Source organism: Gopherus flavomarginatus, chromosome 10, assembly GCF_025201925.1.
Source record: "Gopherus flavomarginatus isolate rGopFla2 chromosome 10, rGopFla2.mat.asm, whole genome shotgun sequence".
Lineage (NCBI taxonomy): Eukaryota > Metazoa > Chordata > Testudines > Testudinidae > Gopherus > Gopherus flavomarginatus.
Genome location: NC_066626.1, coordinates 44,015,035 through 44,031,535, shown reverse-complemented (window position 1 = coordinate 44,031,535; position 16,501 = coordinate 44,015,035). Strand labels below are relative to the sequence as shown.

The 16,501-nt window shown below is 42.5% G+C and overlaps 1 protein-coding gene across 1 annotated transcript in view; it reads left to right on the top strand.

Moving 5' to 3' along the window:
• LOC127030226 (collagen alpha-1(XXVIII) chain-like) overlaps positions 1 to 16,501 on the top strand; it is a 60,556-nt gene that overhangs the window by 35,421 nt on the left and 8,634 nt on the right. Inside the window, exons 17-24 of the mRNA XM_050916325.1 lie at positions 1,607 to 1,675; positions 3,036 to 3,107; positions 8,091 to 8,159; positions 9,916 to 9,987; positions 11,911 to 11,979; positions 12,100 to 12,168; positions 14,240 to 14,308; positions 15,555 to 15,623. Coding sequence (XP_050772282.1) covers positions 1,607 to 1,675; positions 3,036 to 3,107; positions 8,091 to 8,159; positions 9,916 to 9,987; positions 11,911 to 11,979; positions 12,100 to 12,168; positions 14,240 to 14,308; positions 15,555 to 15,623 — 558 coding nt within the window. The remainder of the gene's footprint in view (positions 1 to 1,606; positions 1,676 to 3,035; positions 3,108 to 8,090; positions 8,160 to 9,915; positions 9,988 to 11,910; positions 11,980 to 12,099; positions 12,169 to 14,239; positions 14,309 to 15,554; positions 15,624 to 16,501) is intronic.

The window sequence follows — 16,501 nt, the reverse complement described above, 5'->3', positions numbered from 1 at the left end:
CCACAAGCAACACCTGTGCTTGGACTGAAGTCAAGCTTTCTGAAATTTGTTTTTGAAGCCAAACTGAAAACCTGGCACCCATACTCAATTTGTCTTATTAGCATTCTGATTAGCATTACCACTGCTTTATCATCTGCACCACAGGGGGTTCCAGAAATACTACTTAGTCATTTGAATCTGCCTTTACATTTATCTTTAATGTCAATATGATCCTTCCAAGTGAGCTTGCTATCAAATACTACACCTAAAAATTTGAAAGCTTTTTAACTATACTTATTTGCTGTTCGTTATAGATACAATTTATAATCTTTTTAAACTTTCCTTTTTTGTGAATATTATTCCCTTAGTTTTATCAATTGAGAATTTAAAATCCCATGTTTCCCCATTTTACACACTTCATTAGTGCTTCATTTACACTTAAGCAGCTATTTCACAGTTTCTGGTTTTAGCCATATGGCACAGTAGTCAGCAAATAAAGTGATGCCTATTCCTACACTCATCTCTTTTGGAAGATCATTTACCAAGATGTTGAATAAAGTAGGACTGATGACACTCATCTGTGAAGTGCCATTTGTAAGTGTTCTCCCTACTCTAACCTACGTAGTTTTTTTACTTAAGAAATCCCTTCTACACGTATACATTTTTCCTTTTTATACCCATGGTAGCCACTTTATGAAATTAACCCTCCCTCTATATCATAAGTTTTTTCAATATCCAGAAAAGTGATTATAAATTCTTTAGTTTTTACTTTTTTATTCTTCTGTTTCTATCCTTACAATATAGTCAGTTGTGCACCTTCCCCTCCTAAACCCACTCTGCTTGCTACCTAGGAGTCTGTTTCTCTCAAAGAATGAAACCATTCTCTCAGTTATTTTTACCTTTTCAAAACATGCTGTAAGGGCGGTTAGACTGCATGCATCAGGTCTGGATCACAGCTTTCCTGGTTTCCTTACTGGAACAATAACCACATGCTTCCAGTCTATTGGCTCCTCAGCTTTTCCTCATATACTACTGTACAGTTTTAGTATGACTCTCAGTCTTCTTTCAGGTTGTTGTTTACAGCTGCTTTCTACTACAAATTTCCTGGCTCCATAATTGCCACCAGCCAGACTTCATTATCAGTTAAGCCTGGCCTTCTCTCTCTTACAGGTACTGCCAGGTATGTTAACTGGCTCTCAGACCCACATTAACCCCTTCAGGGTTCCAATTCTGAATCCTTTCACATCATTTGGAGTTTGATATGATTATAACAGGTTTAGCAATCTCTATCAGGTAAAGAAAAGTAACTAGGGAACAGCAGAGAGCTCCTCACACATTTGGAATGATTAAAAGCAGGGATATGCTCTACTCATGATATAAAGAGACAAGAGTAAAGTGTATTTGAAAGTCAGATGTGCTCTCAAAATGTCTGCTACATTATTCATACATTTACAGCATTCATCAAGTCCAGTGACAAGTCCCTTTAGGTCAAAATTTTAAACATTTAGGACCTCAAATAATGCATTTTTATTAAGCTGAATGCTCTCTCTGTAAATGTAAGCTGCTAAGAAAATGTAGTTTTATTTTTCTGGTGCTAAAAGCTCTTCAAAAACATTTTCTGTTTAAGGGAGAACAAGGCTTGCCAGGAGAAACTGGAGCTCCAGGAGAAAGAGGTCCTGGGGAACCTGGTTCAAAGGTATGCTGTTAATAAAGAGCTCTTTCCTTCTCCTAAATTACTTAGGCACTTTTGAAAATCCCACCTGTAGGCACTAAAACATGGACTTAAAAGCTAAACTTTAAGCTCCTATTTTTGAAAACTTTGGCCACTAACTTTTAACGGCATCCAAAAATGTATGTTTTAAAATGTTATTAGCACTATATGCTTGCAGACAAATTCCAGAGGGTTGAAACAATCTAGATGCCTAGCCAATACTTAGGCTTGAGTGGCTCATTCAGCCAGGCTCATTCAGCCTGGCTGCACAACCACTGTGCACAAGAGTAAGGGGGCATAGGAGCTACCTTAGTGCCCAGCACAGGCTAGCCACATCAGCCGACCCTGAGCAGCACAGGGAGTGCAGCAGCCATAGGCTGTTACTCTCCCTCTAAGAAAAGTGGATGGGGAGTGATTGGGCAGAACCTTGGCTCTGCCCGCAGCTCACCAGCCTATAAATCAAAACTGGCACAGACGGGGAAGTAAGTTATGTCAGCAAAAAGAGTTGGCACAACTTATATCCTCCATGGGAGGCATGGATCAGTGTTCATGTCACACTCCCCATCAGTACCCAGCCCAAGCTGGGGAAGCTAATGATCCATCCAGCAGACCAAATTCGGTGATGAATCCTGATCATGTGCCACCTGAGGCACTTGCGCATACACTAAAGACTTTGCTGCTTCTTCTGTATGTCACAGGGAATCAGATTGTGACTGTCAGTCTAAAACTATGTGAGATCAAAATCAGTCATTGATGGACAGATGAATACAAAATATATAGCTAGGGTTTTTATTTATGTACAAAGGTTTATCTGAATCCAAAATTACCACATTTAATCTGAATCCTAATATGTCAGCTCAGATTCTTAGGTGATGTAAATTGGCCTCGCTCAGTTGACTCAGTGGAACGATGCTGATTTATATTAGCTGAAGACTGGGCTCATCATATCATATTAAACTCAGTGCTAATATTTACTTAAAATACTGTCACTTATTAGTTAAAATAATAGGATAGTGACTTTTTAAATAAAAGTAAATTGAATATAATTATGAAAAGTTAATAACTAATATTCATTACATAATTTATCCTTAATATACAATGTATGCTCTTAATAATCAGCTAGTACAGTATTTCCTGATTCTTCCTTCCTTACGTGTCTGGAATGCAGAGAAGTTCTCTGTACAGAAGGACTGCAAGGTTAGATCTCATATACCGAAAGGTTTTTCTTGCAAAAAAATTAGGAACCTTTTTTAAAAAAAGGTTTCCCTGATTATAAGAGATAATGGTACTATAGTTACATTTAAGATATAGACATGTTTTTATTTATCTCCGTTATTTATTTCAGGGTGAGCCAGGCTCTTCAGGATTGGCAGGTCTGCCTGGTCTTCCAGGAGAAGATGGAGCCCCAGGACAAAAGGTTTGTGTGTTTCCTTTGTCCTCAGCTCTCCTCTTCCTCTCTCAGCTCACATATTGCCTGCCCTCATACTGATACCCTGGTCCAGCAGAGAGCCCTCCATGGAGTCTGGGACAAAGGGATTGACATTGCTGAGGAAGGGATGAGTACTTTCCACATGTACGCTGAAAAGTCTCAGTGAGGTTCTGTAACGGGGTACACTCACCACTGAATAAGGAGATTAGCTCTCACCCAGTCTGGTGTCATGTTTGATTGCTCACACCATGGAGTATGGTTTCTCTCTGTGGACTCAGGGTGCTCCTTCTTTGTGACTCAGCCCTCTGTCCAGTCCTCCCCTTCCGATGTACCAAAGTCCCTCTGAACCAACAATCTGTACACTGTCCCAAGCAGTCCTCTGTGCCAATTTTAAGCTTTCCCAGTGGCTGGTACACAAACATGGGCCCACCCGCTATGCCAGGTTTCAGCCCAGTGACCCAATGCCTAGCAACCAGTCTGCTCAGTCCCAGACACTGTTGCTATTTCTCTGGACCGCCTTCAACCTAGCCTTGCTCAAGCCTCTCTTACCCAAAACCCTCTGGGTTGACCATCATTTCAGGGTCCAGACCCCAGGGCTTATGGTCCCTGCTGGGTTTCATCCTTTCCAAAGGATGACTGCAGACCATCTCCCTGCAGCCCCCTTCTTTTTTCCTCTTTTGTATGGCAAAGCAGACTTTATTGAATAGTTTATACTTGCTACTAACTACAGTTCCTCATTACTTAGCCGTTTATAGTCTCTCTCTCTCTGTCCTGTGTCTTTCAGGTAATGTAACAGTGCCTTTTAATAATGCCCCATTTCCCCAATGTTTTTACTAAATAACAATGTAATTTTTGTTACCTTAAAATGTTCAAAATCCTCAAAGTTTCTCCCTTTCTTTATCAAAGACCTTACATACCTATAAAAGGTCATCAATTGTTTCATTCGCCCTACAGAACCCATATAGTCCTTCATTGGGTCTATTTATTCAAAAAAAATTTCCATTTAAACCACAATGGCCAGATAGTGCTCTAAACTAAAACACTTCATTAGGCCTATCCCTGCCCTGATGTATATTATTAGCCTCAACTGTAGTAGCACCCTTCTGCTCCAAACTTCCTGGCTTTATACAAGCTCAGCTTCCCCTGCCCAGCTGGGCTTCATCATCAGTTAGCCTTTATCAGGCTCTGTCTCTTCCTCAGGTGCAGTCTATATGGTTAATTGGCCCCTTCTGAGCCATCTTAACCCCATCAGGGCTGATGCGAAGTGAAGACCCCATCACAGGTCCACAATTATTAACAGGGCTTCCCATGTTGCCAATGATATCAGAATTTGATATAAGAATACATGAGGGTGAGCTAGAAACTTTTGACAGTGCCTGTCAGCATTCCTTCCCCACTCTGAACTTTAGAATACAGATGTGGGAACCTGCATGAAGATGCCCTAAGCTTATTTCTACCATCTTAGGTTAAAAACTCCCCAAGGCACAATTTCTCTCATATACCTTGGATTAAGTAACGCTGCCACCACCAAGTGATTTAAACAAACATTTAGGGAGGGCCACTTGGAGCCCTACCTTCCCCAAATGTCCCCCCAAGCTCCTACACCCCTTTTCCTGGGCAGTCTTGAGAATAATCCCTCAAACCTCTATACCCCCTTTCTTGGAGAGGCTTTAGAATAATATCCTCACAGATTGGTACAGGTGAACACAGACCCAAACCCTGGGATCCTAAAATGATGAAAAATTAATCAGGTTCTTAAAAGAAGAATTTTAATTAAAGAAAAGGTAAAAGAATTACCTCTGTAAAATCGGGATGGTAAGTACTTTACAGAATAACAAAAGACTCAAGAACATGGAGACTCTCCCCTCTAGGCAAAACCTTAAAGTTACAAATCCAGGGATAAACCTCCCTCTAGACATGGAAAATCACAAGCCAAAGTAAAAATAATCTAACACATTCCCTTATTATTACTTACTAATTCTAACTGAGTTGGATTGCTTGCCTTCTTGATCTGTCTCTGGCAAGCACACAGAACAGACAGACAAAACAAAGTCTTTTCCCCCTCCCCAGATTTGAAAGTATCTTGTCCCCTTATTGGTCCTTTTGGTCAGGTGCCAGCTAGGTTACCTGAGCTTCTTAATCCTTTACAGGTAAAAGGATTTTGTGCCTCTGGCCAGGAGGGATTTTATAGTACTGTATACAGAAAGGTGGTTACCCTTCCCTTTATATTTATGACAGTGCCTTTTTTCTTTCTCAAAAATAAATTAATTAATGAATTAATTAATTTTTGGGGAGAAGGAAGGGGTTCAAAATTCTCAGCCCAAAAGTATATTTTGAGGGAAATCTTTCACAGAAATATGTTCAGCCATTTTTTGAGTTACCTGTTGTCAGGGGACCAGGTCGTAGGCAGTAATACCTAGTGATCAGAGCAGGAGTCAGGTCTAGTTGTCAGAGCCGACATGCCAGAGCCAAGGGTCCAGAGAGTCAGAGCCAAGAAGCAGAGCTAAGGGTCAGAACTGTGTTATCTGGTGTCATGGAAGATCAGGAGCAAGGTTAGGACAGGACTGGAACAAGGCCAGGTGCAGAGCAGGGTCTAGGCTGGAGGAAGGCAGGAGCAGGGCTAGGAATGAGGCAAGCAGAGGAAGGCAGAAAATCTGTGGGCATTTGTGCTGAGCAGCCAGTGCATTGCCATTTCTGTTGGGCATATAAATCAGGCTGCTGATCCTGCAACCAACAGGCACTGCGATTAATCAGGCAGTTCTAGGGCAGTGCAGCTGAACCTATTAGTTTCCTAGTAGTGAAGTTAGCAAGGGAGCCGGCCAGTATTCTTCTTGGCCTCGAATGGTTATTGGCCAAAGGCTGTGGTGCAGAGAGGAGTGGGATTAAGCAGGAAGTTTGCCCCAGATTTGGGTTTGCTGATGCACTAATTTAAGAATTTGGGCAGACAACCAGACTTTATCACCTATAGTGAAGGCCTTGTTCTCAGAAAAAAATGTAAGAATGTCATCCAGGCAAATAATAATGAATCAGTCCGGCATGTCCACGAAGATGCTGGAGGTTCGCTGAGGTATAGACTGAACAGCATGACCAAATACTCAAAGCGACCATAGTTTGCATGGAAAGTCGTCTTCCACTTGTCTCCCTCTCACACACACACTAGGTTATAGGCCCTGCTCAGGTCTAATTTTGTGAAAATTCAAGTGTAGTGCAGTTAATCTAAGAGTTTGTGTATAACAGGGAGCAGGGATATCAGTTCTGAATAGTCACCTTGTTGAGTGCCCAGTAATCAATGCAGGGCCTCAAGGGGCCATCCTTCTTCTTAACAAAGAAGATCGGGGCCCTCACCAGACATGTGGATGGATGGATAAGCCTCTTCTGTAGGTTTTCGTGCGGATAGGTGCGAAGAGCCTGAAGTTCTGGTTCAGAGAGGCACATATATAACTGAAGGGAACCTTGGCTCCAGGCTGAAGGTCCATCAGGCAGTCATAAGTTCATTGTGTTTCCTTTGTCAGCGTTTCCTTTGACAAATAAGTCCATGCCTCTGAGGAACACAGCTGTGCCAACCTAACCTCCAGTGTAGATAATGCTACTGCCTCTTGGGAAGGTGGATTACCTACACCAATGGGAAAACCTCTCTGGTCGCCATAGGTATTGTCTACACTGAAGTGCAACAGCAGTGCCGCTGAAGCATTTTCATGTGTTGACATACTCTAAGGCACTTTAATGCACTAGTTCAGAGGCGGGCAAGCTTTTTAGCCTGAGGGCCACATGGGGTTTCCAATATTGTATGGAGGGCCAGTTAGGGGAGGTTGTGCTGCCCCAAACAATCAGACATGGCCCGGCCCTCACCCCTTATCCGACCCCTCCCCCGCTTCTTGCCCCATGATGGCCCCCCGGGACTCCTGCCCCATCCAACCCCACCCCCATTCCCTGTCCCCTGACAGCCTCCCTGGGACCCCTGCCCCATCCATCCCTCTCTGTTCCCTGACTGCCCCCGGAACCCCTACCCCTGACTGTCCCATACAACCCCCCTCTCCTTCCTGACTGCCCCCCAGGACACCTGCCCACATTCAACCCCCCTGTTCCCTGCCCTCTGACCACCCCAACCCCTATCCACACCCTCACCCCCTGACCACCACCCCAAACTCCCCTGCCCTCTATCCAACCCCCTCTGCTCCTTGCCCCCTTACCACGCTGCCTGGAGCACCAGTGGCTGGTGGCGCTACAGCCACGCTGCCTAGAGCACCAGGACAGGCAGCCATGCCACTGCGCAGCACAGAGCACTGGGTCAGGCCGCGGCTCTGCAAGAGCCCCACCGCCCAGAGCATTGCACCAGCAGTGCAGCGAGCTGAGGCTGTGGGGGAGGGGGAACAGCAGGGGAGGGGCCGGGGGCTAGCCTCCCAGGCAAGTAGCTCAGGGCCGGGCAGGAGGGTCCCACAGGTTGGATGTGGCCCGCGGGCTGAAGTTTGCCCACCTCTGCACTTGTTGCTCTAGCTATTAACAGCTCAGGTAAAGTATGTTATGCAAGGGGCCACCTAGTGGCTAAACATTATAATAAAGTTTGCATTACCTGTTTAAAAATAATGTACTGAGCATGACATCATTTATCACCAGAAACATGTCATCTTGTACATCCCTGCAAGAGTTTATAAATGAGGCTGGCTGAAAACCCAAGGCCCTATTGAAGTCAATGGGAGTTTTGTCATTGACTTTAAAGGGGCCAGGATTCCACTCCTGCTCCTTCTGAGCTGCAGTTTATTCAAACTAATTCAGAATTTATCTTATAACAAATGTATATACAAACTCTTCTGAGGTATCTCTTACACTGAGTAAGCAATGCAGGACCTGCTACCTGGGTATATAGTTTCTATGACTAAACAGAGGACTTCTGTCTCCAGCCTTACAACTTAATAATAAAACTAATTAAAAATACAACTAAATTTAAGTGCTGATTTGTTTTTTTCATTACAGGGGGAGCCAGGAGTACCTGGCCTTCGAGGTCCCGAGGGTGCCCCAGGGACTGGAATACAGGGTGAGAAGGTAAGAATTCCTTGTGAAAACTGAAGTTAGCAAAAGCAATGCTCAGGGAATAGATTTGTCATGGTTTTCCCCATTTGGTGGAGTATAAATAAATCCACTGAAGAAAAAGTGCACTGTGTGATTTTAGGAATGATATTGTGAAACAGGCTGACTGCAGAGTTGGTTTCAGTCTTATCTCAATAAAAAAAATGTAATGAAACTGATAAAATACAATTAAAAGCAAGTTTTCATTGTGGAGCTGGGCAGCCTAACAATCCAGTAGCAATACAACACACTGCTACAGGCTCCAATCCTGCAGATCCTCAGATATGTGAACCCTTACTCAGATTGAGTAATTCTTACTGAGATGAGGAGCAAATAGATGTTTGTATGAAACACCTCTGATCATTCTCTAGCAATCCCTCTAGACACCTGAAAAAATGGTGTTGACAGAATCTGGATGAAGCCACATCCAGTCCTCTTTACATAGATTGAGGGTCACCATAACAATAAAATTTATGGGCTAAGGGAAAGTGAAGTGTGGTGATTACAGTATCTAAGATGAGTTCAAAAGTTTTCCTCTCTAGGAAATATATTTAGGTGAGATCCTACATGGTAAAGAGACAGTTATAGCTGGGGCTGGAACCCTAACTGAGTGTTTCCAGAATTTCAAATGTTTAGGTTTTCTGAACCATTATCTCATGTGTATTTTTGTTATAACTGTGTTCTAATAATGTGTTAATAGTTATCCCTTTACAACCTACACTTGATCTTAGCATTTTTCTGTCTAGAAGTATACAAATAGATTAATCAGGGTGAGTGTTTTGGCTTGTTGATTTTCCTTGACAGACAAAAAGATGTATAGTGTATTTACCTTTAAAAAATGGGTCTCCAGTTATTTATTAGGTTTTTTATTAAAATTATTTCATGTAAATGATTTCTCTATTATTTGATTCCACTCACTAGACTTGACTTTGCTGATGCAAGTAAACAACTCCTTTTGGGTCAGATTCTCTTCACAATGGTTTTATACCAGTGTAGAACCATTGATATACAAGAAGCTATGCCTGATTTACACAGATGTAATTAGAGGAGAATTCGGCCCATTGACTTCAATTGAAGTTGAATTAATTGACTTCCCATTGAAGTTAATGGAAATTTCTCATGTGCAGTAGCTATAGAATAAGGCCCCTATTGAGTTCATGGCCCTCTAGGGCAGCAGGAGCAAAACAGGCAGTTTGCCCTGGGCCCCACTTTTGAGAGGGGCTTCAAACCAAGTGGTGTTGTGACCCAGCATATGAGGTAATAGCACCACTCAGGTTTGGCCCAGCAACTCATCCATCATGACAGAGGGACAGCCAGGCAAATCTGAGTGAGTGGCATTGCAACCTGTTGTGTGAGGTCGCAATGACTAACTGAAATTTAGCCCAGCAACCCCTCTGTCATGATGGAGGGGTCGCTGGGCCAAATTGAGTGGTGCTGCAACCCTGCATTTCTGGCCATAGCACCTCGAGCAGGGAGGCTGCCCCAGCCCTGTGGGACAGGACCCACACCTGTGAGGTGAGTGCAGGGCAGGCTTGCTCTCCAACTCTTCCCTCCACCTCCCCTCAATGGTAGTTATTTTTGGAAGCTAGCGGGGAGCTCAGTTTCAGATTTTGCCCTGGGGCCCAAAAAGACCTGTGTGGCCCTGGTCTGACTGAGTTTTACAAGAGATTTCAAATGACTTTTTGCTAACTATATTGATAAAATGTAGAATAATGTTTCTTCATTTGTGTAGGGTGATCAAGGTCAGAGAGGTGTACGTGGATTATCGGGACCAACAGGAGTAGCTGGACCTGCCGGTGCTAAAGTACTCATAGTTTTGTACTGTACCTTTATAACTGAGATTTCAAGTCAAAGATATAGCTCATCAGTGGTGGAGATGGTGGGGTGAAAAGGCCATTAAAAAGTGGGGGGAAAACAGAATCCATTGCCCCCCCCACAATTTTGAGATCCTGAATTCAGTCAGGCTCAACTGGAGGGGGGAGGAGCAGACAGCCCAAGCCCTTTCCTTGGCCCTGACAGAAATAGGGTGGTGTAATGACAGATCCTCTTCCCTGCTAGCATGACAGAAAAGCAGTCAGGACAAATCTGAGACCTCATGCATCAGGCTGCAATGTCATACACTCTCTCAATGTTGACCCAAATCATGACTAAGGCTGCAATTAGGTCACGGGTATTTTTTAGTAAAAGTCATGAACAGGTTATGGGCAATAAACAAAAAGTCACTAAAAATACCCCTAACTAAATCTTAGGTTCTGGTGGAGGACACCGCTGCTCTGGGGGATTGGGGGGAGGGTGCTCTGGTGGTCACTGCTGCTCCTGTGTGTGGAGGGGGGGTGGCCTGGGGTCCCGCCACTGCTCCTGGGTGGGGAGATGGCCAATGACCCTGCCACTGCTGTTTCGGGCGGGGGGTGGCCCGTGGGCCCCACCGCCGCTACTGCTCCCAGACCACTGCTCTGGGGCAGCACCCAGAACCAGCTGCATAGGGCTGCCCAAGCAGTGGATGGTGCAGCTGGCCCCAGGGCCACCCCAGCTGCTTGGGCTACCCTGGGGTCAGTCGCATCAGCTACTGCAGCGGCGGAAGTCATGGAGGACCTGGGAAGTCACAGAATCCGTGACTTCCGTGAAAGACTCACAGCCTTAATCAGGATGGAATGGTGGCCAGGCCAAATTTGAGTGAGTGGCATAGCAACTGGCACATGGGGTTTCAATGCCACCCAAATTTTGACCATTTTGATTGCTTCTCCCCCTCCACACACTTCTGCAGTCCTTCTGGTACCCCTGATCTGTCTTGTCCTATGCACCAAAAATAACTGCAGTGTTATGAGCTCTCTCCTGCAAGAGATATGAATGACCACAAAAGGAAATACTCTCAGTACTTAATACAAAACTAATTTCTTCCACTAAGGATTCGCTCAGTAAGTTCTTTACATATGGGAACATAACATACCCACTCACATATACACAAACGAACTTTAAAAAAACCCTTTAAACTAATCCCACTATTTTTTCTACAGTCTGGGAAAGAAGAGAAATACTATTGTTATTTCTGTGTTTAAATGTTTGGGAAGTGCTTGGATAATACAGTCATGGAGATGTCTTAGTCTCAATAGATACATATGGAACTGACAGGGCTTGATTTTCCTCTTATTTACACTGGTTTCACATTAATGTAACTTCACTGACTTTAAGTTACTTCTGATTTACCTCAGTGAGAATGAAAGGAGAATCAAGCCTATCATCTCTAACAATTTCATGTCGTTCTTCCAGCTTTGTGTGACCTCTTCTGATGTTCACAAACACACAAGAGGAGGAAAAATTGAAAAGGGGTAAAATATAGAGAAAAGAACATTTAAGAAATATAAGCCACGTGTATTTTGAGATGGAAATCTTGTATTTTAAGACAAGAAAAGTGGCTGAATTTCTTAGTGTTCAGTTTAGTCTCCTATTGACTCCAATGTACTTTGGACTGAGCCTGTAGTGCATTAGTATAAGGATCTTCTAACCTTAAATATTGTACAATGAACTAGAAAAAAGAAGAATCCTATTTTCCGTTGAGGAATCAGTATTATTCTGGTAACCAGTATAATTGCACTAGTTAGAACTTGTCCAGGATCTCTTGCAATTGTTTAATAGAACATGAAAACTTCCTTCAAGAAATGTTGCTACCCAGAAACTGTTTGGGCCCACCACTCGTAAAAATCCATTCTACTTTTTTCATTTGCTGCAGGGTGAACCTGGTGGGCCAGGACGTCTTGGAATGCCAGGTCTTCCTGGTCGAGCTATTCCAGGGCCAAAGGTAACATCTGCACGCCAGGCTGCCTAATGTTTATGATCATCAACTTATGAAATATATTAAGCATGCATTGAAGAGTATGGTGAGCTAATTAAACCAGGATATATATTTTCTTAATTATAGGGTGACATGGGGTTACCTGGTCCTGCTGGTCCAGTTGGAGAACCAGGAGTAGGGATTCCTGGCCCAAAGGTAACCGCCAAACTGGTAGACTAAAGTAAAAATATAAGATAACCCAAGACTGGCCTTACCGTGTAAGTAGAAGAGCCAGTAACATAGGACAACAAATGCCCTATAACTGTCAGTATGGATGACTGCAGTAGATTTGCAGAATCCCTCAAGAAAGGCCAGAAAAAGATATTTAAAACCATCTTTACTCATCATTTTGTAAATAACCATTTGAAAACTTGAAACCAAAATCTCAATTATTGAATGTTTATATTCCTCCAAGCCACAGCGGAACTTATTCAAGATATTTGGGTTAGGCTGCCTGAATATATTTAATTAAATGTTAGTTAAAAAAAGAGAAAGTAAAACAAAATAAGTTTAACTCTTATATTCATTTGTTTCTATCTCTCTTTATGGTCCCCATTACTGTACTTTGAGAAACTACCAAGTATTTTAAAATAGTTTAAAATAAGACAGTCTGCCATTTTTTTCCTTACAGCCAGTATGAGAAATAGCTTAAGTAGTTTCAAGGATATTTTGTGTGTGTGGGTGTGTAAGTGTGTTTGTTTTTCTGCATGTATGCATGGGTGGCTGTGTTGTGTTAATGAATGTGAGTAACTAATCAAGGAGAGCTAAGTTTAAAAACCAGTTTTGTTATGAGTTCTGAAAATGATTAAGTCTGTCCCCGTTCTTCTCAAGAGAGAGTGTAAATTCCATAATCTAGGACCTGCCGTGAAAGTTTTGTCTTTGGCACTTACAACCCTCTGCATGTTTATGGACAATTTAATTGTTCCATAGCCGTTGTGAGAGGCCATGACCACAGAGGGAGAGCCAACCTCTCAGCTAGCTAGAGTCAATTGCATGGAGAGCTTGAGCTTTCTGTGTTCATTGGGAAACAAGTGCAGACAGCATAGCACCTGGGTGACGACAAAAACTTACGTGCTATGCACATAGGCTGATGCATTTTCTCCCTGTTGCAGTTTTTTCAGGAGGTGACTTCATTCCTAAGTATGAGTTGCAATAGGCTCACCGGCATGGCTAGGTCAGAGTCCAATAGTTACCAAAAGGACCACAGAGCAGATGCCCTTGAAAGTGTGAGATGATATAGGAGAGGCAAATTATTACACACATTCCCTCTTCGCACATCCCCTCAGTCTTGCGTAGCTTCATCTTTAGTCAGCTGCTCTTCATTCAGGTGCTATTTTGGCTAGCTATCCAGAAACCTGAGCAGTGGTACTGTTTACATTTGATGTCAAGGACCCATGAAGTTGGGTGTTATTCTTATTCCTCTTTTTTCAGTTTTTGTTTACTTTGTGCCTGTGACAGTCACTTGAGTACAGTCAGTCAGAGACATCTATTGTCTGTGTTAGTCTTTCACACAGTAACAGGAGAGTGAAAACCATTTTAAAATATAAGAAAATGAGATTTTGAAACCACACTAACAGGGAACTCAGGGGCAGAAGTAATGCCTGAAAATACTTTTAAAACATTTTTCTAAACTCACTGGATTTCAAGTTGATGGTTTCCCTTTAAATCCTCCATTTTATCCACAGAACAGGTACAACATATGCAGTGGCAGTGCTAACTTCCTCCCACTGCTCTGCTGCAGTTTGGCAGCCTCAGCTGCAGGTACTATCCCATGCTGTTAGAGGGTAATTCAGTCTCTGTGCCTCTCTGCTGACACGGTCAACAAGGTGCCAATTCTGAGCCCAATCATGGAAGTTGCTGAATGCCCTCAACTCCTACAGGGTTGGAGTGGTGGTATTTGAGATGTGAGCATTGGGAATTGGACTGAGGCCATCAACTCATTATACATAGGCCACCAAATTGTAACAATATATGGTAATTACAGAATCTTTGGACAAGATTTGAACTGGCATCTTAGAAATGAAAGGCCCGGTAAATCCTCAGAGCCTTTCAGTCTCCTTTAGCCCACTATTAAATCATTAGCCATTGATAAACTGAAATATACAAACAAAATAAAGCCATTTACAGTATTTCTGCCAAATCCTGCAGAGGAGTTTTATTTTTATGTAAACCTACTTGACAGCTACTGTATGGGCATGCACTTGAATTATTTTTCTGCTATTATCAGGGTGACCGTGGTCAACCAGGACCACCTGGACCATTGGGACCAAAGGGAGATGGTTATCCAGGACCACCTGTAAGTAGACAATTTTTGACAAGTAGACAAACATGCCAGTTATGAATAGATAAACATGACCAGAGAAAATTAGCCTCCATGGATGTTGGGCTGCAGGAAGTGTATGGGTCTCCTATGCTCATCTGCCATAGAGGCTCATCATAGTGTTGGGGAAGCATGAGATTCTAACTCTTCCAAGGAGCAAAGCTTCTCATTCATTTTGATTACAATCTTCAAGAGATTACAAGTGGGAAATTTCTAATGCCATCACTGATGTTTCAGGCAGTATCCTTAATATCCTCATGCAGGGCTGGTTCTTCCCTTTGATGTAGCTGATAGAACATTTAGTCAGTCAGTCAGGGAAACTTTTTAGAGCTAACTGTGGCATTAGGGCACAGTTCTGAAAATTAGTGCTTGCACTGCTGCAGTACACCACTGGGAGCTCTGGGAGGCATCATGCCTCAGGGAACTTCTAGAAGAAATAGGCACCACACCACCCTCAAGGAGCAAGCAGTGTGCACGTTTGTCTGCTGTTGGCCATTTTTGCTGACCTGTGTGGTGGAAAGGAGACAACGAAATGGCCTGTCCTCCTTCTCACCCCTCTTAGTCCCCTTTCTCCAGCTAGGGCTGACAGATCCTCCCCAGCTCCTGTGAAGAGGATTCAAAGAGAAGAGGCTCCTTGTATCCACACCCTCCTTTGCTTATTCATGAGCCAGGCACAGTCTGACCCTTAACTGCTTGCATACCTGTAATGTGCAGCAACACACACTGCAGGAACTGTCAGTTACATGACTGTTGTGCCAATATTCCAGAGCGTAGTGAACATTTATTGTGAATAGAGCCCAAAGTGTCTAATGATGATGAATCAGCACTGATCTACATTACATTCTCTAATATTTCTAATATTTCAGAATTGAAGAAGTTGATAAGTGTCAAAATGTTATCAAGTGAAGTTAGTAAATGTCAAAATACAAATTGTTATGTTTTATGATGCATGTGTGAAATCTGATGCTGGGATTCCTTTCATCTGGCTCATGGTATCAGAGAATCCTGTATCTCCAAGCATGCATACAGTTCCCATGGACTTCAGTGCATGCTTTCCTGAAGGTAGAATTGAACGTGTTATTTACAAAGAAAGAGCATCCCATGAAAACACAACCCATCATTTCTAGTTATGAGACATATTAGGTTGCCAGTATTTTGTATATCCAGTTGATGTAGCCTCAGATTAGATTAATAGTCTGTCTGTGTGTGCCTTCCATTTTAGGGACTTCCAGGTCTTCCAGGAGCTCCTGGTGAACAAGGCCCCGAAGGATTTGGATTACCAGGACCTAAGGTACAGGCTATTAAACTCAAGTATACAGCAAATTCTCATTTACATAGATATTATTTCCTTCAGATGGGTTGTATTCAAAGTACAGTCAGGTCTGTTTAATCCAGATTTTGTTTATTCATTAGTATCTAAAATATTATCCCTTACAGAGACTTCTAGCGCATGGAGAGAAGATGTGCTTTTTTCATATATTATTGCATATATATTTTTTCAAAAATATATTGGTTATCACACACTCAATATTCAACGCAGTCATGATCTAATGACTTTTTGTTTTCTCTTAAGAGGACACTTACAACCTGTTTAGAATAGAAATAATAATTTGCCTAATAAAAATGTCATGCGATTTCCCTGAGAGATACTAGTAACTACTAATGAATATTCCATGGTCACACTATCGAAGGGTAATGAACGGCTATGGACTATGTACAAAAATGGAAGTAGCTCAAAGGAATCTACAAAATTTAGGAGAGCCCAGATTCTGTTCCAGTTGAAATCAATGGCAAAACTCCCATTGATTCCAATAGGAGCCTGATCAGATCTATAATTAACAAATATGTGTAGCACTTATATATGCTTTAGATACGGTGCAATATCACCATAAATGTAATTGCCCTTTAATGGTGCACCCGGTATAGTTTATTATGTGCTGTGTTTCATTCTCTCAGACAAACTTTGCTTCAGAACTCAGTTATCCCTGTCAGAATTAATTGAAGCCAATTAGGTGATTAAAAATCAACTTTTTGCCTGTATAGGTCTTTCCAATGACTAGTGAGTATAATGGGATATCACTTCCCTTTCCTATGATGGTCACCTAGATATACTGACAGTTGTTAATATAAATAAAAAGAAGTGGGCAAGCTAATTTGAATTATACAAGT